The 26,024-nt window shown below is 35.6% G+C and overlaps 1 protein-coding gene across 5 annotated transcripts in view; it reads right to left on the reverse strand.

Moving 5' to 3' along the window:
- Positions 1 to 2,004: 2,004 nt before the first annotated feature.
- ZNF292 (zinc finger protein 292) overlaps positions 2,005 to 26,024 on the reverse strand; it is a 95,175-nt gene continuing 71,155 nt past the window's right edge. For 4 of the 5 annotated variants that reach the window (XM_055433772.2, XM_055433771.2, XM_088840729.1 and 1 more), the window contains 4 exons: positions 23,328 to 23,530; positions 17,452 to 17,588; positions 15,462 to 15,603; positions 2,005 to 11,459 (listed from right to left, as the gene is read on the reverse strand). In XM_055433772.2, coding sequence (XP_055289747.2) covers positions 4,323 to 11,459; positions 15,462 to 15,603; positions 17,452 to 17,588; positions 23,328 to 23,530 — 7,619 coding nt within the window. In that variant the 3' untranslated portion in view covers positions 2,005 to 4,322. Of the gene's footprint in view, positions 11,460 to 15,461; positions 15,604 to 17,451; positions 17,589 to 18,067; positions 18,140 to 23,327; positions 23,531 to 26,024 lie in introns of those variants that run through there. The other variant, XM_088840728.1, reaches the window with a different exon arrangement.

A 26,024-nucleotide genomic window follows, 5' to 3' on the forward strand; every position in this document is an offset into this window, starting at 1 on the left:
CCAAATTATATGTAATTATTTTATATTATTAAGTTAATCATGTTCCCATTATGGCTTACAATTATCTTTTTTGCCTGGCTATTGACTGTGAAACTGATAAATGTCTTTTACTCTAGTGAATTATGTAACTATTAATACCACTGTATGATTGGTCAACAAAAAAAGAATTAAACTGTATTTTCACTGAAATGCTTGTGTGGTGGCTCAAATGGTAACGAACTTGACTACAATGCAGGAGACCCGGGTTCAATTCCTGGGTTGGGAAGATCCCCTGGAGGAGGGCATGGCAACCCACTAGTGTTCTTGCCTGGAGAATCCCACGGACAGAGGAGCCTGGCAGGCTACAGTCCATGGGGTTGCAAAGAGTCAAACACGACTGAGCGACTAACCACAGCACATTTTCACCAAAACTAGGATATAACAGAAAAACCTGTAACCACCTTTTAAAATCCAGATGAATATCAGAATTATCTTGAAACTTTTTGAAAAATACAAATGCTCAAGCATTGCTTTTTTCTCCAGAGCTCCAGATATTTCTAATGAGCAAGTCATGTTTAAAAACAACTGGACTACACAATGATCTTTTACTTTTATCTAGTTTTACTTTTTCTATTTCATATTCAGTGCTCCCATTTCAGTTTGTTTTCCAACTTTTCCATCTCTTGTTTATGATCTTTCTCAAGTCTTTATCAAGTGTAGTAGGAAAGCTTTTGTATACATATATATATAAATGCATTATATATATTAGGAAAATATATTTTGCCTAAAAAAATGACATTTTGATTCTACTAGACTATGAACAGAATGTTAGATTTCTAATTAAAAAATACATATGCAACAAAGGTTTACTGTATAGCATAGGGAACTATAGTCAATCTTATATTTCATCATCATTGAAGTCTGAAAAATTCCCACTTTAACATCTTTTCTGTACAAACAAAATTCCACATGCTAAGACACACACTGGGTTCTTTAAAGGAAGATCTAGAGATGGCTGGATGGCATCACCGACTCGATGGACATGAGTTTGAGTAAACTCTGGGAGTTGGTGATGGACAGGGAGGCCTGGCGTGCTGTGGTTCATGGGGTCGCAAGCAGTCGGACACGACTGAGCGACTGAACTGAATACAGTTTAGAAAACTCTGATCACTGCCATCACCTTCCAACCCACTGACATCACACACACTACCCACTAATTTTTGCCTGAACTATTTCAAGTTTCCCAACTTTTAACTTCCAACTTATCCGACCTATCCTCTATACTGTGCCAACTGCCTTTCTAAGATTGGTACCTAATTGTTCAACATAAACACATTCAGTAAGCACTTAAAAATCAAAACACGGTGAAGATAACACAGCATACAAGAACCTTATGACCTGGCCCATCTGCCTCTTCGGTTCAGCTTCTCCAACTCCCTATCTTTTCACACTGACCACCTTAATACTGCAAATGCACTATACTACTCCCGACCTACAGCCTAGAATTTCCTTTTCCCCTCTGACCAGTTGCTGACCTCTCATTCATCTTTCAAGACTCATCTTTCTATAAACACTCATATCCACTTATCTTTCTCCCTGAAAACAGAGCATTTCCGCCTTAATATCTCTAGCTTTTACGTAATTTTAATAGCTATAGCAACTGTGTTTGCTTACCTGATCAAAATTTGCCCTGTTAAACCCTCTGTCCAGCAGTTAAAAAAAATAATTTACTTATGCTGACTGAATTTGACATTGCTGAAAAATTCTCAAAACGTTACATTTCACTTAACTCGATGTGTTTTTAATAACATGTTCTGACTGGTAAGATTCATATTCTCTGGGTTTAGAAGAGGGAAAAAAAATCCATTTTTCAAACGATGAAACCTTAAGCAAATTTACACCGTGGAAAGAAAATATCTCAAAGATCAGGGATTGAGGAAAAGTATACCAATGAAAATATGTACTTTTTGATTCTTTTTTAATACTTAGGCATTACATTCCGTACCAAATTTTACCAACATGCTGTTGTTCTATAAATTCATTATTTATTTTATACCATAATTTGATTTTTCTGTTCCATGCTAAAAAGCCCTATTCCATAATTAGTTTTAGCATACAGTACCTGGAATATAAAAAAAATTAACTCAATGTTGGCAAATCTCCCCCCCGACACGTAGGAGAACAATTACAGAAACGTCTAGTGGTTAATTTTCTTAAGCTAATGAGCAAAAGAAAAGCCCCAATACATTGGCATTTTCCTTTAACAGGGTCATCACTACATTCATAAGAAATAAACCTATTTGCTGCTGTAGTATACAGCAGTTTGCCAAATGCCTACCTTTAAGAGTTAAGTCAACTTCTAAGAAAACTGTACGGAAACATTCAGTTGTTGACAAAAATTTAATATTAAAATTACTCAAAGTTAAGTTATTATTTAGAAAAAAACATGTATTAATCACCCATAAGAACAATTTTTATTTTAATAAATAACAGTGGGCTTACCAAAGGGTAGAGATTTTAATGTGTCAAGTTTTATGCATATTGGTAATAAACCTTAAGGAGGTGAAACCAACTATTCCATATACCCCATTCGGCCCTAAAAATACAACTATAATACTTTAATAATAAAACTTAAAAAAATATTTCCCAAAAGAAAATAATTCACTCCTTGACCATGCTTATTTATTCAGAGTACCAGCAATTTCAGTTAATATTAAGTGCTTCATTTTGCCTGCAAGTCTGATGTTTCACAGGGAATATACACATTTTCATTTCACAATATCATCAATATCTCAGGCAAATAATATTGTGAATGTAACTGGTTTATAACAAAGTCAAAAATCAATGCTACTATTCATGGCAAACAGAAACAAAAGTAAATTTGAGAGGATGTTTTGTTTCCAGTACTGATTTTAGTTGGACTTCAAAGGAAGGTTCATAAACTCTCCTGAAATAACCTCTATCTCTGGCCGTAAATCCACAGTATAAATATGGTGAATAAAGCTAAACTATAAGAGCTAACTATATACTGAATAATCAAATTATAACAACTAATACTGCTCTGGAAGACCAATCTAATGAAAAAAGTATCATTAGATATGGCAAGAAAATACAGACAAATCTGTACAATCTAACATCTATAAACAGTAAAATCAAAACATCCAACTTCCTTATAGAAAGTGTTTTATCTATGTAATTATAAATGTTTAAGGAACTCTTGCATTTTATAAACACAAGATGGGCTCACTTTGATGATACCAATTTTAAGATTTATAAAAATGTTTAAAAAAATCTGTCCACAAAAGTTTATACAGTTTAAAGCTATACACCAATCTATAAATCTCAGAAAATGGAGGGGGGGGAACAAAACCTTTATAAGATCACATGTATAAAACAAGAAATGAAATGTGATTTTATTTAAGGCAATACTGGGCTACTTCACAAATCACCACCTCAAATATTTACACTGCTCCACACTACTAGTTTCTATCACATTCACAAAGGATTTTTTTTTAAATACCAAATGTTTAAAATCTTTGATGTAGGAAATCCTTTATTCACATTTCCATTATATTTCATGGAATCATAGTAACTATATCCAATTGAAAGCTTTGAAAAAAAAAATTGTAGCTGTAGGAAATTGCTAAAGAATCTGCTTTAATTTCACATGTATACCACCCAAAATATCCTGGAAGGTAAATTTACAAAGCAGAGCAAGTTGATATAATGTGCCTATTTTGTGAAAAGTAAATTTTTTTTGGAGATCATCTTCTAAATAAATGCTTTATGTAAAAAAATCAATGAACTATGGCAGAGTTTCTAGTTTTTAGTTCAAAAAATTCTTAATTTAAAACAATAAAAGAACAATTTAAAAAACTTGATCACTTGGTTAAAAATTAAAATTCCAAATATAAATGTGTCATTTAATAGTTTAGACTTACACACTGCTGGTGGCAGCAGATGATTTACAATAATAAATATATACAAAAAAAGGTATCTACAAACAAAGAGTACTGTTACACATGAGCAGTGACCTGGTGAGACAAATCAATCACACAGATAACTCAGTTTAGTTCATGAAAAGGGCAACTGGCTGATAGAAATTTGAGGTTTAGCTCAACTATTTACAGTAACTGAAGTATGGATTCTGTTCCTCAAGTCCCATAGGGATAAAAAAAAGTTTTACATGACAAAATGTCATGTTTTTTTTTTTTCTTTTTTGGCCAGGTTAATTCATGTCAGCAACAACAAAAAATAACGAAAAAGATTCACAATTTTAGCATGCTTGATGGCTTCCTATTTAAAATAAAACTGTAAATAATGTATTTATAGCACATCAGTTATCAGTACTGCCCTCTCCCTGTGGCTTTGCCCATACTGATGTCTTTCATAACAGACACATCTGGATCATTTGAACGTACTTCAAGTTTTTTCAGACTGACGGTAGGTTTCATTTCCTGAAGCTGCTTTAAGACAAGCTCAGTACAATCCTTCAGAGTCTTGTCTAAAACAATTTTTACATTATCACTGCACTGAAGCTGTGTTGGATTGGCAAACTGTACAAAAGTTTCACTTTCTTTACAAGAACATATATGATTTCCACTAGTCACAGCAGTCTTGTCGATATTTTTTCTTGAATTTGAATGGGATCCTTTTTTACTCCCACTATTGGGATGATCTTTGTCAGTATTCTTCTTCTGTTTCACTGCAGACTCCTCCAGGAATTTGAGAAATGATACCTCAAATCCCATTGGTTTAAATGAGCTCCAGTCAAAAGATGCAGGGTGCTCCTCAGTGGTTTGAATTGCAACAGCAGTTTCTTCTTCCTTATGTATACTACTTAATTCAACTGCTGGTGCTGGTTCTGCTTTTTCAACTTTTCTCTTTTTATTTTGGGAGACATTTTTTTCTTTAACTCTCTTCAAATTACTCGCTTTTTGTTTTTCTGACTGGCAGGGGTTATTTTCCTTAAAATCATTACTTACATTTGAAGAGGTCTGAGGCTGGGTCTCCACACTTGTGTTGTCTTCATTTATTAATTTGGTAATAAATAATTCTGTTAGTTCATCCACTTCATCTTTTTCATTTTTTATAACTTCCTTCTGTGGAACTACAGCTATTGTTGCATTATCATTGCTCTCTGATACACTTGTGTCAGAATCCTTCGCACCACTCTTTTCAACTTCTTGCTCAGAAGGTTCCTTTAATTGTGAGCTGCAACACCGTTTGAAGACAATGAGGAGATTGCGGTGTTGTGATGTAAATGCCTTAGATAATTTATGGCATTTATAATGTCTGATTATATTGCTTTCACTTGTAACAACCGATGTACACCCCTTTATCATACATGGATACTGGGTGACAAACCTGCTTGTACACTCAGACAAGGCATCATTTCTAGCCTTTATAGAATATACATGCTTCCCACGTTTCAGAGAGTAAGGCTTATTTTCTTCAATCTGCACAATCTTTGCAGTCTTGTTTTCCAAATTATTTTTTTTCTTTCGTTTGGTCTTAGGCATTTTGACTCCTTCCCTTCCAGATCTGTATTTTGTCCCCCGGTGTTTAGACTTTGTCTTTTCTTGGTTTGCTTTGCTTGATATATTTTCCTGACCAGGTGTTAATCTTCGTGGCCGAATAAGATGAGCTTTATGTTTGTCATTATGCTTATTAAAAATGTGTCGGAGGAGATTAGACCGGGTTGCATATATTCGGTCACAGCCTTCACAGTCACACTTGTATATGCCATCTTCTTCAGTTTTACTTCCCCTGGCCCCGATTCCATGGTCTGCCTCAAGATGAACAACATAGTTCAAATATGTGGTAAATGAAGATTTACACTCTGACTGATCACATGGAAATTTCCCAACATCCACAGAAGCGGTCATACTTTCAATTTCTTCAGGCGACATCTCGTGAAGCTTCATGTAGTGTTGTATTAGGCCAGTAATTGCTTGGAAAATTCGAGAACAGTCACTCACCTGACATCGAAATTCTTTCACAGTTTGTTTCGTTTCAATTTCTTCACTCTCTTTACCAGCTTCACTCTCCTCTTCAACCTCTGCAGAAAATGCAGGTAGATCTGATTTGTGCACAGCCTGGTAATGCAGAATTAAGTTCTGCTGTATTGTGAAAGCGGCAAAGCAACCCTGATGAACACAGCGATAAGGTCTGTAGGGACTGTATCTTGTGGGAAACTCAGGAGACTGAGAAACTGGCTTCTTGCGTTTCCTTTCCTCCTTTTCTTTTTTATGTCTCCTAACTTTCCGTCCTTTGGTTTGCACATTTGTGAGAGGATTTGTATTACATTGTTCTGAAGTAATTGCAATCACTTGAGAAGAACTTTCTGTTTTTTCAGGACTTTTTTTTTCTAGAAGTTGTTTTTCTGGGATCACTGCTATATTACTGAGGATATTTTCTTTCATTGCTCCCAATTCTAAAGCAGGCTGGAATTCCCTTTTATTTTCCTCTGTCAGAGCTAGCTGTCTTTTTACTTGTGTAATTCGTGGGGCTGATGAATTTTCACTCTGAGACTTTCTTCCATAAGGTCTTTTTATTTTTAATTTGACCATTTCTTCTGTTGTAAAATGATGTACCAACTGACAGTGTGCCCGAAGATTAGAATTTCTTGTAAATGTCTTTGTACATGTAGGTACTACACATTTAAATGGTGCAAATTTCAACTGATTCTTCTTAATTTCAAGAATCATTTCTGGAGTGTACTGATGAATTTTACCGTAGTGCTTAAACAGTGCATCTTTTGTCATAGCACTGTAATTACAGCCTTGGTTTTGACACACAAAGGGTTTATTAACTCTGTCATTAAACTGAATGTTGCTTATAATTTCAGAAACTGGCTGAACAACTGTGACATTTGGAATTGATTTCACAGGAGTGGGAGTCAGTGTCACTGATGTATTTATCAGTACACACTGGGGTGCTGGAGTGGACAGGTCATTTTCTAATTTTAATCTCTGTAAGCCTTCTAAAATCTCCTGTATTTGATCCTCCTTATGTAATACTTCAGACTGAGGAATGTTACTTTTTGTTGGCATTACACCTATGAAGGAGGAAAACTGAGATGACTCAGATAACTTGTTATTTTGTACAGTGTTTACTGAAGGAAGCTGAATATTATAATTTATTTGAGCATTCTGTGATGTTTCACCAATACCCTGAGATCCATTTTTTACCTCAAGTATTTGAGAATTCATAGCACTTTTAATAATTTCAAGAGTCTTTTCAAAGTTTTGTATAACATTGTCTTCAGAGATCTGCAAATCAGAATTTATTGGTGTGCATGAATTCAAAGCCATCATTTGGGAATCACCATTTTCAGTTTTTAATGTTAAAGGAGCTAACACTGTATGGGATTCAAGACTGCTTTTGAAGTTTTCTTTCACATCAGTCATAAACAACTGATTGTCAACATTATTTAATTTCTGTGTTAGATTTTCCACCAAACCCTGAGGTTCACAATTGGGAATTACAGTGGAATGAAGGTTAGTAGTTGGTATCTCAATACTCTTTGCTATAAGTCCCATTGCTGTTAAGTCACTCGTTACCAAGTTTTGGGGAGTATTAGGGGCAATTAGTGGAGGAGTAACTTTCTTTCTTCTCTTAGAAGCACTGTTTCCCTTCTTATTTAAATGACCAGACCTTGTGTTCTGAGGACCACTTATAACTGAAACACGTGAACTGCTACTGGTGAAATTTTGTGATGGCCCGCTAGAATTAGGGAATGAACTAGAACACAAACCATTTTCAACAGTCTTTAGTAGTAAGTCGTTTGTTGGAAAAACAGGCAAACTGCTACATTCCTCAAGGGAGGAAGTTTTGGGGTTTGGTGTCCCATTCTGGTCTGTCAGCAGGGGGCTTGGGTGGCACACTGTCTGCAGCAGAGTTGGCACAGGTGGATTTGGCATCACTGTTGTATTTACTTGTGCTGCGTCAGAGACGCAACCTGTGGGGACGTGAGAGAGCACATCGGCACCCTCAAATGTACTGGGAATGCCAGCAGTTTCCAAAGCCTGTTTGATGATTTCGCTCCCCTCTTGACTAACACTTGTATTAAAGCTAGTCACACCAGTCCGAGGAAATGTATTTGGTAAAAATGTTGAGGAGCGGTTTTCAGCAGCAAGAAGTTGCAGGAATGATGGATCTTTAAAACACGCTTCTGGGCTGAATGTAGACTGTTGTGGCTGCTGCAAGTTTACTGCATTTGTGGAGAGAATCATGCTGGCAAGAAGAGAAGGCTGCCCGTTATTCTGTAGAAGTTCTTGAGCAATTTCTGCTCCATCCAGTGGTTTACAGTAAGATCGCTTAGACAAGTGTCCACCCAGAGATCTGGGGTTAGTGAAAGCCCTGTAACACCTGCTACAGATAAATTTCCCATCTCTGATGATTGCTGGCCATTTAGCCCTTTTGTTGTGCTTGGGTTTTCTTTCCTTCCCATTTGGGCCCCGCCCACGGTCTTTTTTCACTTTTTCCGGACCAGGCTGTTGGGCACCGGTGCCACTGAAGTCATTTGCAACACTGACTTGTGAAGGAAAAACTGCATTCTCACCATTCCCTCCCTTTAGAAAGGAGGAATTGGTATTTCCTTCAATCTGTGAAGAAAAATGATTTGTATTATTTTCCAGTTGGGAGAAAACAGAGTTAGTCCCACTGTCTGCTGGTGAAGGGAAGAGAGACACTGAGCTGCTTTCTGCAGGTAACGGAAGGAAAGGATCTGAGCCACTGTCGATATTCAAAGGCAAAACCGTTTTGGTTAGGTCTTCCATTTGTGCTGGCAAGGTGGTGCTAGATAAATTCTCCATCTGGGAACATAACAGACCACCACCTTGTTCATTTTTATCCTGAGAAGGTATATTTGGATTTATGACACTTTCCACCGAGGGCAACAGTGGAGTTGACACACTTGCTAAATGAGCTGGGAAAATGGATGATGAGACGTGCTGCAACTGATTAGAACAGGCAGGAGTCCCACTGGCTTTGGTCTGTGGTGTAAAAAATGCATTAGAGCTGCTCACCTGCGATGGCAAAAAATAAACAAACTTCCCATTATTTGGTGTATTTAAATTGTTAGCTTTCTGACCCCTTTTGATTTTGCGTTGCATTTTGAATGCTGCATACTGGTCGGGGTGTGCCGTCTTCATGTGTTTCCCAATACTCTGTGAAGAGTTGTAGGATCGAGTACATCCCTCAACCTGGCAACTGAATTTCTGAACTGGTGCTTTTGGAGGCACTGATGGAGTTCCTAAAGAATTACTGAGGTTGGGCTGTGGTGGAACAAACGTGATAGTTTCCAGAGTTTTCAGAGGTAAATTATAAAGACTGGATGACGTTTTAACATTACCTCCACATTCAAACTTAGGAGTTGGTAAACTGTTTTGAAACGCTGCCTGGTTTTGCACAGAAAAGGTCATCAGGTTGCTCACTTGTCTTTCTAAGTTTTGTGTGGTTATGCCGTCTATCTTGAGGGCTTCTGAGGCCACTAAAGAATTCTGAGTAATCTGGGTTTCATTAAAACAATCCTGTTCCTTTCTCTCTTGGAAATCTGTGTGACACATATCATTACAAGCATTTTCAACTGGTGTATGTAAGTTTGTGACCAGTGATTCACCAGTGCTTTCCACTGTTGAGTTTTCTTGCTTTCCAAAGTTCTCCTCGATCCCCTGATTGAGGGACACCTTAATGGACACAGCTACTTCACTGGCCTGAAGCAGAGAAGTGGGAGCAGCGTTTCCCAAACCATTTGGCAGTGGTCCATCAGCCTGTCCAAGCTCTGAAGCAGAAATCTGCTCTTGTTTGGTCACAGGTGATTCTGCCTTGCTTTTATCCCAAGCACCACCTCTATCAGCTGGGATGGTGTTTTCAACACTATTTTCGGAAGGAAGCATGGATTTTTCTTTCTCGGCGTTCCCTTCTGCACTCTGATTTACTCTGGAAGGCTGAACAGAATCTCTGGCTGAATTAAGCTGGTCTTCAGGAGGAAGCACTTTTTCAGGAGTACTGTGATCTTCCAGATGCTTTTCAAGCTCACTCTGAGAACGGTAAACTTTACCACAACCTATGAACTTACACGTGTAGGTATTATAATGCTGTGCTTCATGGTCATAGAGTAAATAAGCTTCTGAAAAAATTCGGCCACATTTAGGAAACATGCACTTTGCTCTGAAGACTTGATGTTCCTTTCGGTGGGTTAAGAGCTCCGCGTAACTGTTAAAACCGGCCTTACATTTCATTTGTATACAAATGTATGGTTTACTGCCACAGTGCATTTGTAAGTGATCATTGAGATGAGTAACACTTACAAAATGCCGCCTACAGTACTGGCAAATAACTTTTTTGCTTTGCATTTCAAGAAAGCGCTTGGCATCTTCATTATCCTTATGTCCCTTTACGTGAGCAATTAAATTTTTAAAGTACTTAAAGCCCTTTTTACAAAAAGTGACAGGGCAATTGAACTCATTAACAGGTACTGGTTTCTGGACTGGGATCACCTCTGGCTCGTAAGATTTGTCTTTGTCATCAGTTTCATCATCTGAGCCATCATTGTCATTAAACACTATGAAGTCTGTGGAATAGAGACTGTTCTTCTTGATCGGCCGCTGCTCCTGCTTGGCCACAACATTTATCTTCTGATTCTCATTGGTAGTTGTGATCTTAGGAGGCCTTCCCAACCTTCTTAATGGTTTCATAGCTGCCAGTCTCTCTTTACTTGATTGTTTAACATGCAACGTGACGTGAGGGACAAAAGTTTCTTTAGAATTAAAGTTCTTTGCACATATGGGGCAACTGTAAATCCCATCTTTGTAATGTTTTTGAGCATGCCGTACTATTCGATGACCAAGGAACTCTTTGTCACATAGCACACAATACTGCATGTAGGCTTGCCAATTCCTGAACCGAGCCGATATAAATCCCCTCTCTCTTAATTGTTTTATCTCTCTCTTTTTCTGCTTTTCATCACAAATGTCTCTAAGAAGGCCAGAATTAGCACCAATTCCACCATTCACAGAAGTGTCTTTACTATCTTCCGGGTAGTCTGCTACTTTCTCATAAACCTCACTGTCATTTAATTCATCTATTGAAGACACAATGGATGCTTCTTCTCCCATTAATGCAAGACACTGTCGTTTTAAAGTTTTCCAATCCCAGAATTCTGGATCAAAGGGCCACTGAGTTTTCAATACAAGTAAGAGCTCACAGCGTAGGGAATTTGGTATTGGAAGATTCTCTTCATCATATTTCTGGTCTGGCTGGTTATACAACATTTCCACAGCATAATATGCATCTACTGTAGGCTCAATAAGAAATTCACTCAGTTGACAAGCACGTTTAACTTCCAGATCATCAGGCAACAAGCATGAAATGGTCTTGCAGATAGATATTTTCACTTCAGTATTTTCTGTAGATTCCAGGCGAAGAGCTTTTACGCACAGCTCTATACAAGTGGCAAGTCCAGCTCCTTCGGTCTGTGAAGAAGCAAGCAAGAAATGTTACCTTAATTTACACTCATCATTGTAGATTTGTGAATTTAGTAATTTTAAAACTGAGGTTTGTTTTCTCAAATTTTGCAATAGCCAATCTATGAAGATAACCCCTCCCAAGCATTGTGGCTGTGTGTGTGTGTGAAATGAGCTGTAGAGAACAGCAGAAAAAACATAAACACTAGTAGCTAAGACATGAGTATAAAATCATGTAATGGCCAGGCAAATTTGGAGGTTATTTAACTTCTCTGATCTTTCATATCACAATATAAAATAAGAGATCAAAACAGCACTTAAACTTAATGAAACTGAATGAAACTGCTGTGAAGATTAATAGATAGCATGCATCTCAAGTATCATGTATGGCACATAGCAAGTGATCAACAAATGTCATTAACTTTATCACAAATTTCACTTCCTAAGTTTGCATTTACAATCCTTCTGAAACAACAACCCTCTTAGTTCAGTTATAAAACTGAGAATGTCCCCATAATTCCTAACTCATTAGCAATGAAAAAAGATTCTCACATTTGAAAATAAAGTTCTTTTTTTAATACTGGGAATCCTAATTCATTCATAAAGTGAAGAGAAAGTTGCTCAGTCAAGTCGGACTCTTTGTGACCCCATGGACTATACAGTCCTTGGAATTCTCCAGGCCAGGATACTGGAGTGGGTAGCCTTTCCCTTCTCCAGGGGCACTTCCCAACCCAGGGATTGAACCCAGGTCTCCTGCATTGCAGGAGGATTCTTTACCAGCTGAGCCACAAGGGAAGCCCAAAATTGAATGCCAAATCACCTACCTCATGACTGGAACATCCTAAGAATTAGGAGTAGCAGGAGACACAACAAACCTTTTATCCTTTTGAATTAGCATCTTGAACTATTATGATAATATAGCAGTAACAAAGGTAACAGTCATTTAAAAAATATATGAAGAGATAAAAATGGGTTTTAAAAGGCTAAAAGAGAACAGATAAATGAGAAATAAGCCAGTCACAAGATGGGGCCACATTCAGGGGAATGAAATATGTGTGCTTCAGACCAAAGGGCAAGGAAGTCAAAAGAAGTTCAAAAGAGCTGAAAGGATTTGTATTTTCACAGGTTTAAGAAGGAAACAAAATACTTTACTGAAAGGGAAGCTTAGATTTGCGGGCCAAAAGAAGAGTGAATGAAACAGCCTGAGAAACTGAACTGGCCATCTTAATGTAAATCAATTTGAAACCTTAACACGTCAGGCCAACAAAACAATGTCAAAATTTTTGTTCTTGTGAGTTTTTTATTGTTCTGTGTATGTGTGACTGAAGATTAAGTTTAGAGGTAATATTCAATTCATAAACTGGTTATATGACAACTATCCTTAGAGTTGAGTAGAGATAGAATTAGGTGAACAGTGTCAGAACCGAGTTAAATTACAGAACACCGAACTGGTGTCTGGAGAATCAGAGGAGTGCTTAGTGTAGAAAAAAATCACACACGTGTGCTCAGAAGCACTTAGTGAGTAGCGAACAGAGGAGAAAACAGTTTTTTTCTTTATACTACTTTTCATGCTTTTTTGGTTACTAGGAACTTTGGCCAACACTACTTGAGAATCTAACAGGGAGTCTAACAAATAAATGGGTTAGAGGGCCCTCTTCTTTCTTCACTCAGCACCTACTCTATACCAGGGACGGTGCTAAGCCATGTGCTCTCTCCCTCTCAGGAGTCTTGATATTCCACTATTAAAGAAAGACATATTACAAAGCAACTGGTATGTGTCTTGGCAAATATGAGATCCTTAAGGGTAGGGCTTTATTTTTTCAACTCTTTGACTGCAGGGGTCTAGGAAAAAATAAATAAAATGATGAACCAAGTTATCTACTCCATTTCCTTTACAGATCTCAATTACAGTTTAAGTAGGAAATAATTATTTTAAGTCATTATGTGAGTAGCTGGGCAACAATTCTCAACAACTCCTGGAGTTCTGAGGTACAAAGGGGAAAGGGGTACACCAGATAAACATTCCTGTTCTTTACTGTTCTTTCCTTTACTGTTCATTCCTGTTCTCTACTCCTGAAAATGAAGAGAAATTATTTCAGGAGGAAAAAAACAAAAGATACATGTAAGATTAACTGACCAAATATAGGTCTTAAAAGATCAAAGACAGTAAGAATGTCTGTTGGTCCCTACTTTCAAAAACAAAATTATACATACAAATACTTCATGTCATGCTACATCCTAGCTTTCGAGAATCCCTAAGACTTGTTTGGCATCCCATCCCATGCAGTGGTAGCACCTTTGGAAACTGTCTTTTGTGTACTTTTAAAGTGGAAACCAAATACATTCCTACAAGGATTACTATAACAAAAGAAATAAGTTTTGTAAAAGCTGGATTCTGTTTTTGTTAGTAAATGAATGGAAACACATATGCAATCTCTGTTATTACTTCCCTTTAGAATTTTGTCTAATCTATGAAGGTATGTCCATCCAAAGAAGTTCTTCATTTGCCTCTGCCAGGGATCCCAGGCATTTACCAGCCCAGGACTTCACCCTTACTTTTAAATGTTACTTACGTAGGGGAGCAAACTCCACCAACCCCAAAATGTGTCTCTTTGACAGGAGGATTATTTTAGGCTGATTATGTTTAAGAAACAGAAGACTAAGGAGGTTTTTCTTGTTACCCCTCAAAACTCCTCTTTATTGACTAAAAGAATTTAGAAAAAGGGCCTGTTCCTGTAACAGGGCTATTCCCAGATATATCTGCAAAGAACATGGGTTGGGTATGGTGAAGGAGACTCTGCAGGGCCTGGAGATCAAAGTCCACTGTGTCCCGTTGTCTCTGCAGGACCCAACAAGCACTTGCTTTTCCATTTCCATGTGAACTGCCTCCTTTTGCTCTGAGTGCCCAAACCACTACTCCCAACATCCTGATCTCTTTGTCTTTAACTGAAATCGGTATTTAAGGTGAGGATTTTGGCCATTTTGGCAAGCTACTTAGTTTTCCTGGGCCTCTCCCATGTATATATGTTATTAAACTTTTGCTGGGTGTTCTCCTGTTACTTTGCCCCATGTCTGTTTAATTCTTAGAACAACCAACATAACTAAGAAGGAAATGGAGAGGAAAAGGTCTTCTTCCCTGACACTCACTTGCTGTGGGGATTCCTGGTTATAGTGTAGGGTAAATGTGGGCCCTAAATCTGTGAGGGCAAACCTGTGGTTACAATTTATTAGGGAAAACATTTTCCTTCTCTGACCCATTGTCCAGTTGGACATGTACAAGGTTCCTGACCATCATCTGTGTTCAAGTAATATTTTTCCAGTTCACTTTGTAATGAAATTATAGTACTTGACAAGTTAGTGGAGAGGAGGTGGGGGGACATGGAACTCAAGTTCTAAATCTCCAACCTAAAAGGGCCCAAGATCCTATCTCTTATCTTATCCCTGTGTGAATATAAAACTTCAAACCCCTTAGCTGCTCCAAGTACTAACACACCCCAATCCCCAGCAGGTTAAGAGAACCCTAGCCTCAGCTCAAAGTTTCTACTCCAGTTTTTAGGTTCCTCTTCTTTTTGAGCCTAGGGAATTCCTCACTATTCTTGTAATTAAGCTGCTAAGCACTAAGAACAATGTTTTATTTCATCAAGTATTTCTGGGTCTTTTGTAGAAGGAATTTCAAATACTGTAATCTGCCAGACAGCAAGCAAAGGAAGCTATATTTCTTTTTACACTTTCTAAATTTATATAGAACCAAATTATCAAAACAGTGTTAACACCTAGAAGAAAAACTGTGGAATGATAAAACATGAGTATATGTATACATTGCTTGTCTCCAGGCTAAGAGCAAGCCCCTGGCTCTCATTTGCATTTTTAAGTTTCTCTGTATCAAGTAAAATTTAGGACTAATAAGAAAATCAATGTTCAAAGCATCAAATGAAATAAAAGTCACTGGAAGTCCACATATTAAATGTGTAATTTACACATCTGAAATTAAGATACCTTGATCATTCTTACCTCTGAATTAATAACTTTAATCAGGAAGAATATGTGATACACTGTCTTGGTTAACAAAGAAAGTTGACGACACCTCTCTAGGTACACTTGAATAGATGGTTCTACTCTCTGCTGTAATTTACTCCAAAAGAGAGTGAGTTCCCTAAAAAGAAAAAAAAAAAAGTAAAAAAGTAAGTTGGAGGTGCAATGTAAAATCATGAACTTTGTCTAGTAATTACATTTGAAATTAAGACTAGTTTCAGATTCTAATGCTATATGTGGAATGAGGTTTAAAAGAAAAAGACCCTCAATTTTTAGAGACTTATTAAATAAAATCAAGATACGATTTATCATTTTATTAAGATTTTTCAATCTCAAAGAAGCACTCACTACCTTTTACTAGGAAAGCACCTGACATTTAAATAAGATACATACCTGACATTTAAACAAGATACACACCCATCTGAACTTCAAAAGTAATAAGAAACGCAAAATACGTGTGTATATATAAAATGCATCAATGGAAAAATGATTTTTAAAAAGCATTTAATTTTTATCTTCTAATAATTTATTATTAGATAATGTTAAGAATCAATGATGACATAGAACCTAGAAGAAAATAACTACTCTGTGCTACTGCAGTGAAAAAAATAAAAGACTTTGAAAAATAAACTTTGAAATTTATTCCACATGCAATCACATTGTATTTTTCATAGAAAATAACCCTCCTGAACTGAGAAGTTTTCCACCCTTTAACCTATCATACTATTTCTCTCTGTCCTCCATAGTTAACTTCCACACAATCTTTGCTACTTCAAGTATTCTCCATATAGGACTTTCCAATTAGCTCTTCAGTTTCCAGTCCTAGAAACTTTGCCCTTTTCACCATCCACTTGAATAACTTGCTCATCTACTGGATTTTAACCTGCATATTGAGGACTTCACAATCTGTCTCTCTAGTCTTGACCACTTTCACCTCTTTAGTTTTTTAAGACTTCCCCACTTTGATCTCTCCTGAAACCTGAAAGTTAATACATGAAAAGGATAATTAACATTCTTTTTGGTTCACTGCCCTTCTAATTTAATGCATCATTAACACTGACCCTATCTATCAGCCCTTCAAACATTTCTCTACCTCACCCCATATCCACAGGAAACTTTCATAACTTCCCAGCTGAACTACTTACAGGCTTTCTAGTTGATTTTTCTATCTCAACTTAATTACCTGTACTGCCACTTCCTACCATGAGCTCACCCTCACAGTTCAGGTAAATATTCTTAAATTTCAGAAAGCTGCACACTAAATTTTCTTTTGTGTTTCCACAATACAAGCACAACACTGAAGACTAATAATACAGTCAACTGACCAGATAAATTGTCAGTTTGAGCTCACACTAACTTAAGACAGCTGATCTTAAGCTTTTTGATTTAACTGAAGTAATTATCCCTGCTATCTGTATCCTCCCAAAGGATGATATATATAACAGGTTTGCATACTAGGGAATGTACCATATGAAGAAATGTGTATTGAAGAATTTAGCGAAGTATTAATAGAATGACACCTTGTAAGTGGGTAACCATTTCTACACATAAATGACTAGCAAGCACCTAGTTATGCATTAATAGCAAAAAGTGTACAATATGCAAAGGAACAATACATACATTAAATTAAAGGTGGCTTACATATCTGAAAACATTTTTATTGTAGCATTAAATAAAATAAGCCCTTCTTTCAGCTTCCAACATTTAAAATTTTCCTAATTATAACTGATCATTATATGATCATTACTGGTATACTAAGGAATTGTGTGGTCTCTTAACATAAAAAATTTTTAAAATTATAATATGAACTACTTGATAATCAGTTTACACAGCATAAAGTATCTGAAAATAAGTTTTTTTGTCTTGGTAACACTAAAAAGATTTTTAAAAATATGTTCTTAAGCTATCTGCACAACCTATCTGTAATCTTATTTAACAACCTTCTCTTTTCAAAAGAAAATCAACTCACCAAGCACAGTACATATCTCCCTGTTGAAGCTGACGTGATAAAAATGCAGTACATAAGACAAGAGCACTTTTTTCATCACCCTCAGATTCTAAGTTACAGATCATTTCTAGGGCATCTTTGCAATCAACTTCTGAAATCTACAGAGAGAGGATACAGAAATATGCCATAAAACGGTTTTATGTTAGAATACATAGTAATATACTTTACAATTTTTATTAGATATGTACAGATCATTTCTTTGGTAAAACCTCATTAACTCACACATTATCAATCCACAATTTGTCATGACTGGGCTACTGTTTAAAGAAATAATCTTTCTTCAAGTCAGAGAACCAATGATTTTCAAGACCTTTACAACTATTCATTTATATGTAAATAACTAATGCTAATTATAAGCAACCTCTACCCATTAAATCAGGTCTATAATATTGAAAAAGAAAAGCAGCTACTTGTATTTTTTCCCCTTTATCCAGTAATTTAAAAAGCATTAGAATGAACAAAAAGACAGAAACATTTACTGGATATAGACTAAAAAACAAAGTGCCTACTCATCAGAGGGAATAAAATAAAACATGAAACATTTTATGTAGCTATACCACTTTTAAATGAAGCTCACCTCAGTTTTCTATAAATCTCCATTATTTTTCTTTTCATATATATTCATTCCATCTCAAAGCTTGTCAAGTCATGCATGCATAAGTATAACCTAGATGAAGGCAACTTGCTTCATTTAATTATGCACTTACATCTATTGCTTATTTTTTAAAAATTAAAATTTATTATCTCTACTATAATGATTTACTACGATAAAACAATCAGAATTTACCTATGATCTCTATAAGTATTTGCTTTAAGATAAAGATGTGACAAAGAGCATACAATCACAAATCACTGGTGTTCCACAGAATTAACATGGTATTTCTGTCAAATGGCAAAAAGAATTGAAGATCAATACAAACCATTAGCACCCAGGTACCACAGAGCAAACTATACATCTCCCTGTTAATCTCTGTGTCTCCTCATTAATTTTTGAATACAGGAAAAGTGTGTGTGTTTGTGTGTGTCTGTGTGTAAAATGTAAGGTGTTTAGAATTAAACAAGTGTCTGGATGGAAATGGGGTAAACCTGAGGTTTGATCTTTGACAACAAGGATAAAGACTGCAAGGGGACAGATTCAGAAGTTCCATTTTACACATTAAATCAAGCTAGAAAACACTAAGACCCAACTCTGAATCTATGCGTTTAACAACAATCACTTCTTAAAGTAAATATGAAGCTAGTATAAGAGTTATGACAAAAACCCAAATCCTGGAACTCCCTGGCACAGTACTTTTTCCATTATTCTTGTGTCTGCCTCTTTTGTACAGATCTTTATCTATAAGGAAACCTATGTAAACAAACACAAAAAGGGCTGAACAATATATATTTATACAATTAGTAATTTCAAATACCTACAGTAAGTTAAATGTATTGTTAGACATTTTATACATGTATATAATTATTAATCATAATTTTTCTACTAGATAGGTATTAGTAACATTTTATACATAAGATGTCCGTAATAATAACAAATAGCAGCTACCCTACTATTCATTTATTTGTGTCAGTTTCTTCAGGAACAGCATTGCTAAACCAACACAATGGCTTGCCTAGTAAATACTACTACTATTATTTTTTTTAAACTAATACTATTTCTTTGGAGAGACAAGGCTCAGAGAATTAAGTTACTTGTTCAAAGCTGCATGCTTAATTAGCAGAGTCAAGATTTCAACCCAGATCTAGCTTCAAAGTCTGTGCTTTTTCTAGACTTCTACATAAGCATATTGCATAAGCACACTGAGGGTCTTCACTGATCAATGCTGATTTTACAAGTTCAATTTTAAAAAATTCTTACATCATGAAAGTGTAATTTATTTTCAATCAAATTTTCATGTTTTTAAAAAACCTAAGGTGTTCTTATTGAATACTTAAATAATGCAAAATGTGTACACTATATATAAGAAATTAGCTTTCCAAGGATATTATCTATATTAGCTTACTTTTGATGATAAAACATATATCTATGTAAAATATAAAAACAACAAAGGTAGTCACTATAAATCCACAAATATACAACATACTAACTGAAACATCTGCTATATTTAATTATACAGAAAACCTCACTTTTTATTGGTATGCTAAGGAAGCAATTTTTACTATGCACTATTCAATAGCCTTTATTTCCCTAATATAGATACCCCACTTAAAAAAAAAATAGGACACTACAGAGAAAATGAAACCTAATCAATGGCTGCATTAAAACTGTGCAAGTGAAACATAGGTCAACTTTAGCCATCAATGAGCAAGAACTATCTTTTATAATCCAAGGCAGCATAAAATAAGGATTATCAATATATTACCAATATAGGGACTATTTATATATTACAGATATTTGTTCTGTATTGTTTTGAAAAAATGAGCAAAACTTTAACCCTAGAAAATTTAAAAATATGAATAAAACACTTAAAGTCAATTAGCATTATCTGTTTGTTAAAGATATACTTTGCTAAATCCCTTGTAAAGTGTAAAATTTATTTCAAAAGTGCAAATAATGACTTTTATGTTTTAATATGGCTTTCTGCCAGATATTAAAAAAATATAGAACACTTCATATTTCACATACATTTACCAAGTGCACTTTTAAAATGTATGGGCTTGAACACATTTCAGGAGAAGCTTTTTGCTTATCAATATAAAATTGCTTTCCTCCATCCAGAAAAGACCTTAAATGGTAAACCTGTTACACTAAAATAATTAGCTACAGTTTTTTTTTAAAAACTCTCAGAGTAGCAAAATCTTAGGCTAGATTTAAAAGACGAATAATCTATAGTGTTAGGGAATAAAAAATTTTATATACTGTTTATGGGAGCATAACTCATATATAATCTTTTTCTTTGGGGGGGATGGTAGCATGGCCCTATTTAAGATGTGTAGGTTCTCTGATTCAGCAATTCAACTTACAGAAATTTACCCCACCAGCATACCCCCAAGAAGAATGAAAGGATGTATCAACAAGTACCAGGAAACAATTTAAATGTCCTCTAGTTTGACTAAAATATTAATTACAAACCTATACTATGGAATTATGCAGCCATGAGAAGGAATGAGGTTGATTTATAAGAAATGACATGGAAAGATGTCCATACTAAGAGCAGGACAAGTGCCTAGCAGCCAGGATGTGTGCATGTTTAAAGTATGTTTATATGTAAAAATATTAGAAATAAAAAATTTCACATTTAATGATTACTTGGGTCAAATGGGAAATAACAGAGAGAAACAAAGTAGAAGATTTTACTTTTATGTTCATTTTGACAACAAAACCAATAGAAATATTGAATATAAAATAAACACTGCTAACTTCATTTTTATACTGACACCAAGAACCCAGGCCAAAGCCCAGTCCTTAAAGAGACGCCAGATAAACACTGGTCTCTCTCAGCCTCATTCCTCGGCCATCCACCAGGGCTAGCTGTTATTTCTATCGCAGTGGAAGGGTCCTGAGAAATAGTCAATTCCTTGCTTACTGGCTCATTTGGACAAAGACTATAGGTCCAGGTCATGGTTGACTCTTTCCAATATCTATTCCCACCTACTCTAAGGAACGGGTAAAAACCTCAAATGTATACAAGAACCAGACAGGTAAAGGAAATGTTTGAAGCGGGTCCTCTTCCGAAGGGGGCAATGTTTGGGCAATTGCTCCAAAGTGATTCCTTTCCTTGGGGCAGAAGTAATGACAGAATTTACTTCACTTGGAACAATGAAGAGTCAGCTTCAATATGTTTGTAACAGAAAAATTAATGAATAATCAAACAATCTCTAAATGAAAAGGGATTTCTAACAGGGAATGTTGTTAAGACTTACACATATCCTGTTCTGTTCTACAGTATGTGATCTAGTTTTGCTTCTGGGTGGGGAAACTGATTCTGTGTACTCTGCTTAAAGAACATGAAGTATCTTAATTCCACCTGCTTAAAATGAGAAGGAAAAAACAACTTCATATGACATCAGAGATACCCAGGGTCCTCAGAGAGAATTTTCCTGAGGATCTCCCACAGCGGGGTGGGCTGTTGTTACCTAACTCAGGATAATTAAACCAAGAGGGAATTTAGGTTCAGTACTGCAAGATTTTTTTTTGACTATTCAGGATAGCTAGAAACAGAGACTTTCCTGAGATAACAAATTCATAGTCTTCAACTTCAAACAGGACTTTAAAAGATAATGTACCCACCCTATCTTTAGACAGTTTTCTGCTAGAAGGTATGCTTCTAAGGACCCATGCTTTATTCACTTACAACTCCCTTGGTGTTTAGATGACACCTTTCATTTACTTAAAAATCTGCTGAAGGAAGGATGAGCAGATGGACAGACTTAAGGGCTGGGACTGAACTGATGATGAAAACTTAAATGAAGCTGAAAAATACATAGGATGCAATATCATAATAACTATTTAAGGACTAAAAAATGTCACACACATTTCAAAGGCTGTATCTCAAGAAACTATACATTTGCCAATGAACTTGTCTACAAAATTATTCTTGACTAATAAAAAAATTTCAATCCTCTATTTAGTTCCTATTATACAGCGATGAAAAAGCCATTACCTGAGATAAAAGATAAACACTAAAGAGAAAACTAGCTAATATCCAAATTAATGACATCTCCTAAGCCAGAGCCCTTGGCTCTACTTCATCCGGTCTAGAAACTGCATGACATCACTCTTCCCAGGATCCTCATTATCCAAAACATACACAACAGGCTTCTCATCTTGGTCCAAGGCTATCATCTTCCTCTTTATTTTCTATTCTCAAGAAAAATCACACAATCACCATGATAATTCCAACCTTTAACCTCATGTGGGCATTTAGCTTTCTGCTAGAGGTTATCTTCCCTCTGGATGGATACAGATTCAGATTACAGTAATTACTGTAATTACAGATTACTGTAATTCTGATTACAGTCTCCATCTACTCAGGGGATCATGCACCCTCTGTTAATTGTCCTCTCTCTATTTCACCTTCTCCCTTTGCATATCCTAAAATCTGTCCCACAGTCCCTTTGTTCTCCATTCGCTACTGCTCTGGAATCAAAGGATACTTATATTAGAGATATAAGACATATATACACATCACTGTCCAATGTATTATAGTTTTCTTTATCTATTCTCTTTATATACATATTCTGCTTTTTTGATCAACAGCTTTCAATTCTCCTACCCTGTCTTCAACTTCATTTTGGAATTATGAGTCCTCTAAGATGTAAAATTCCAGTTGGATTATGATTCTACTTTTAGAAATCTGCAGTATAAAATACATAAATACATGAATACTATGCTTTACACCAACTAGAAGTGAAAAAAAAACACTTGTCTTACAAAGAAAAACTGAATATGCAAATTTAAACTATGCAAATAAAAATGTATATAGATAGATATGGAGATAAATACGTATACAGAGGTGGGGAGAGAGAGTATTCTTAGGGGGAAGACATATAAATTTTTTAAAGTTACTTAGTTAAAATAAAATCTTCCAGTATTGCAAAGTCAGGTAAAACTGAAATTAAAGCCCAAACACTAATATAAAATGCTAGCTAAATTAAACTACCACCATCTTTCCAATAAAAAAGAGCCAATTTATTTCAAGTAGAAGCCAGGTGAAATGTTTACATATAATCCTGAAAGCTACTTATAATCACTATCTAAGAGCATATCAAAAACTTAACACTGATAACAATGGCTCTTCACTATTTAAGAGAAAAGGAAGTCAAAGACATTCTAATATAATTAAAAATTATTAGTTTTACTTTAAAAAATAATTACTAACAAAAGAAAACATACTCACCTCTTCGATTAACTTTTCATTTGGTGATGATGTACAAAGACAGACAAGGTAAGTTTGCTTAAAACTACCTTTTGTACCAATCTCTGGATGGTCAGAACACAGCTTTGCTAGAGCAGTTGCTTGACTTAACTGATTTGTTTTGATTAGATGTTTAATTCTCATATCCAACAAGATGGGACCCTCAAAAGCTAAAAATTCATTCACTTTAAAAAACAAGACATAATAGATTATTAACATTTGGTAAATCGTTCATTTGCAATACAAATACTTACAAGGACTATTTGTTTAAAGCAGAGAAACTAAACTTCTTTGTTGTTGCAATTTTCTATTATTCTCAGACTATCACAAAATATTTGATCTTATAAGCAGATGATGATCATGTAGTTAATTTTTTAGAGTTGCATTAATACTTTAGCCCATAAAGTACCATTTATAGTGATTTACAATGAGGTAAATTCCTGATTATAAAAATAATTTTGCATTGAATTCTGAGTCAGTGTTAAATTCTTTCTCCCACAGCTTTTATTCTTGAATATCAGGGGTTAGCATTTCTAGAAATTCGCAGGGCGAGGGCATCACACACTCATATGTGTATATGCGTAGTCCCTCAGTTGTGCCTGACTTTTTGCAATTCCATGGACTATAGCCCGCCAGTTTCCTCTGTCCATATTCCAGCCAATACTGAAGTGGGTTGCCATTTTCTACTCCAGGGCATCTTACCAACCCAGGGATTGAACCTGTCTCTCTTGGCATTTCCTGCAATGGCAGAAGGATTCTTATATGGTAACCACAAAAGGATGTTTGGATATTCTAGAAGATGAAATTCAACTAACATTGTGTTCAATTCTGTTGATGTATTTTTCATTTTAAAAGGTGAAGTCTGAGCATGCATGCTCAGTCATGTCTGACTCTGTGTGACCCCATGGATTATAACCTGCCAGGCTACTCTATCCATGAGATTTTTCAGGCAAAAATACTGGAGTAGGTTGCCATTTCCTCCTCCAGGGGATCTTCCTGATCCAGGGGTGGAACTTGATCTTTTTTTTTTTAATTTTTATTGGAGGCTAATTATTTTACAATATTATATTGGTTGGTTTTGCCATACATTGACATGAATCCGCCCCGGGTGTACATGAGTTCCCCCTGCGGCTCCTGCACTGCATGTGGATTCTATACTGCTGAGCCATCAGGGAAGCCCCATCTTGCTTTAATAGGTGTCTTAGGACAAATTTAAATTATCGATGGAAAGATAAATAAGGGGTTGGAGGGTAGTCTGCTGAAAGTTCTCTAGGTTTTAAAAGTATCAACCAATAAACCTCAACACTTTGCTTAAGACCCACTAATGTATAATAAATACTCATTCTGTTCAAACTTTGAATTTCTGAGTGCTTGTCTGATCAACTACAAGGAAGAATTTAACTTTTTTTTCTAATCTGTGAAGAAGATTTTAAAATTTAACAAACACAAATTTAAACTTTTCCCTAAGTTTTCTTTACCAGGATGAAAATGGTGCTTAAAAATTTACTTGGTGATGGCGAGCCAACAACCTTTGGAAGGTTTTCAAGTGATAAAATTTTATTTGCCCTATAAATAAAACACAAGATTTCTCAACTTATGAAAGGACTGGAAAACATATCTAGGAAGTAATTTGTGGGTTAGAACATGGAAAATAAAAGATGTTCTTCCTCTCTGTAAATATCCTTTGCTACCATTTAGTAATTTTAGCTCTAACCATACTCCACTATGAAAATATTCTTCTATAAAATAGTATGATCAAAGCTCCTCAGTATTAAAACCATGAGCATATAAGCAAGTTAATACAGGATCCCAAATTTCATCCTTTTCTTGAAGTCTAGACCTTATTCCTGCTACTCTCTATTCTTTACACATTATACTACACCAAAAAAAAAAAAAGTATGAAGACTAAACACAGATAAATAACACTATCTGTATAACCCTCTGGTACCTCTGACGGTATGTCTGACATACATAGGGCATTTCTTTTCAGTATCACACAATTACACTGAAAATATCTTTTCATAGTTTAGCTCATATAGCCAAAACAAAATCTGTAAAGATTTTCAATGAAAACATTAAGGAAATAAAGAGTTTTTAAAAAAAGTTATTCTGGCTATAAGTTATGGACTTTAAGAAACAGTCTGAGGTTTCAGGAAACACTAGTGGTAAAAAGCCTGGAAATTATTTCACATACTCCCACAAAAACTCATACTCAGCAAACTGTGACGATCATAGCAAAGAAATTATTTAAAGGTGGCAACTTTTAAATGAAACTAATGATAATCTTATTAGAATTTCAAACAGTCCCTAAAATCTCAAAGAGCAACATGCAGTTAGAATGACAAATTATACAAAATAATTTCTGTACTAACTCGAGTAGAATATGTTATTATACATTTCAAAAACATATTTGTGTGTGTGTTTTTAAACAATGGGAAACCATTGCCACACTTAGCGTAAAACAGATTTCAAAGAAATACGGAATATTAGAGCAGAAGGAGCTTTATAGATCATTTTATCCAGCTCCATCATTTGGCAGATGAGTAAACTGAGGCTCACAGAAGGCAAATGTCTTCCTAGGGTCATAAAACCAGTTAACAATAGAACCGGGACCAGAAGCAGACCAGTCTTGCAAACTTCCACCTTAACACAGTGGTGCAATGAGAAAAAGAAAATTCT

The sequence above is a fragment of the Moschus berezovskii genome, chromosome 10 (genome assembly GCF_049115385.1).
Source record: "Moschus berezovskii isolate FMDL1 chromosome 10, NW_MosBer_1.0, whole genome shotgun sequence".
NCBI lineage: Eukaryota > Metazoa > Chordata > Mammalia > Artiodactyla > Moschidae > Moschus > Moschus berezovskii.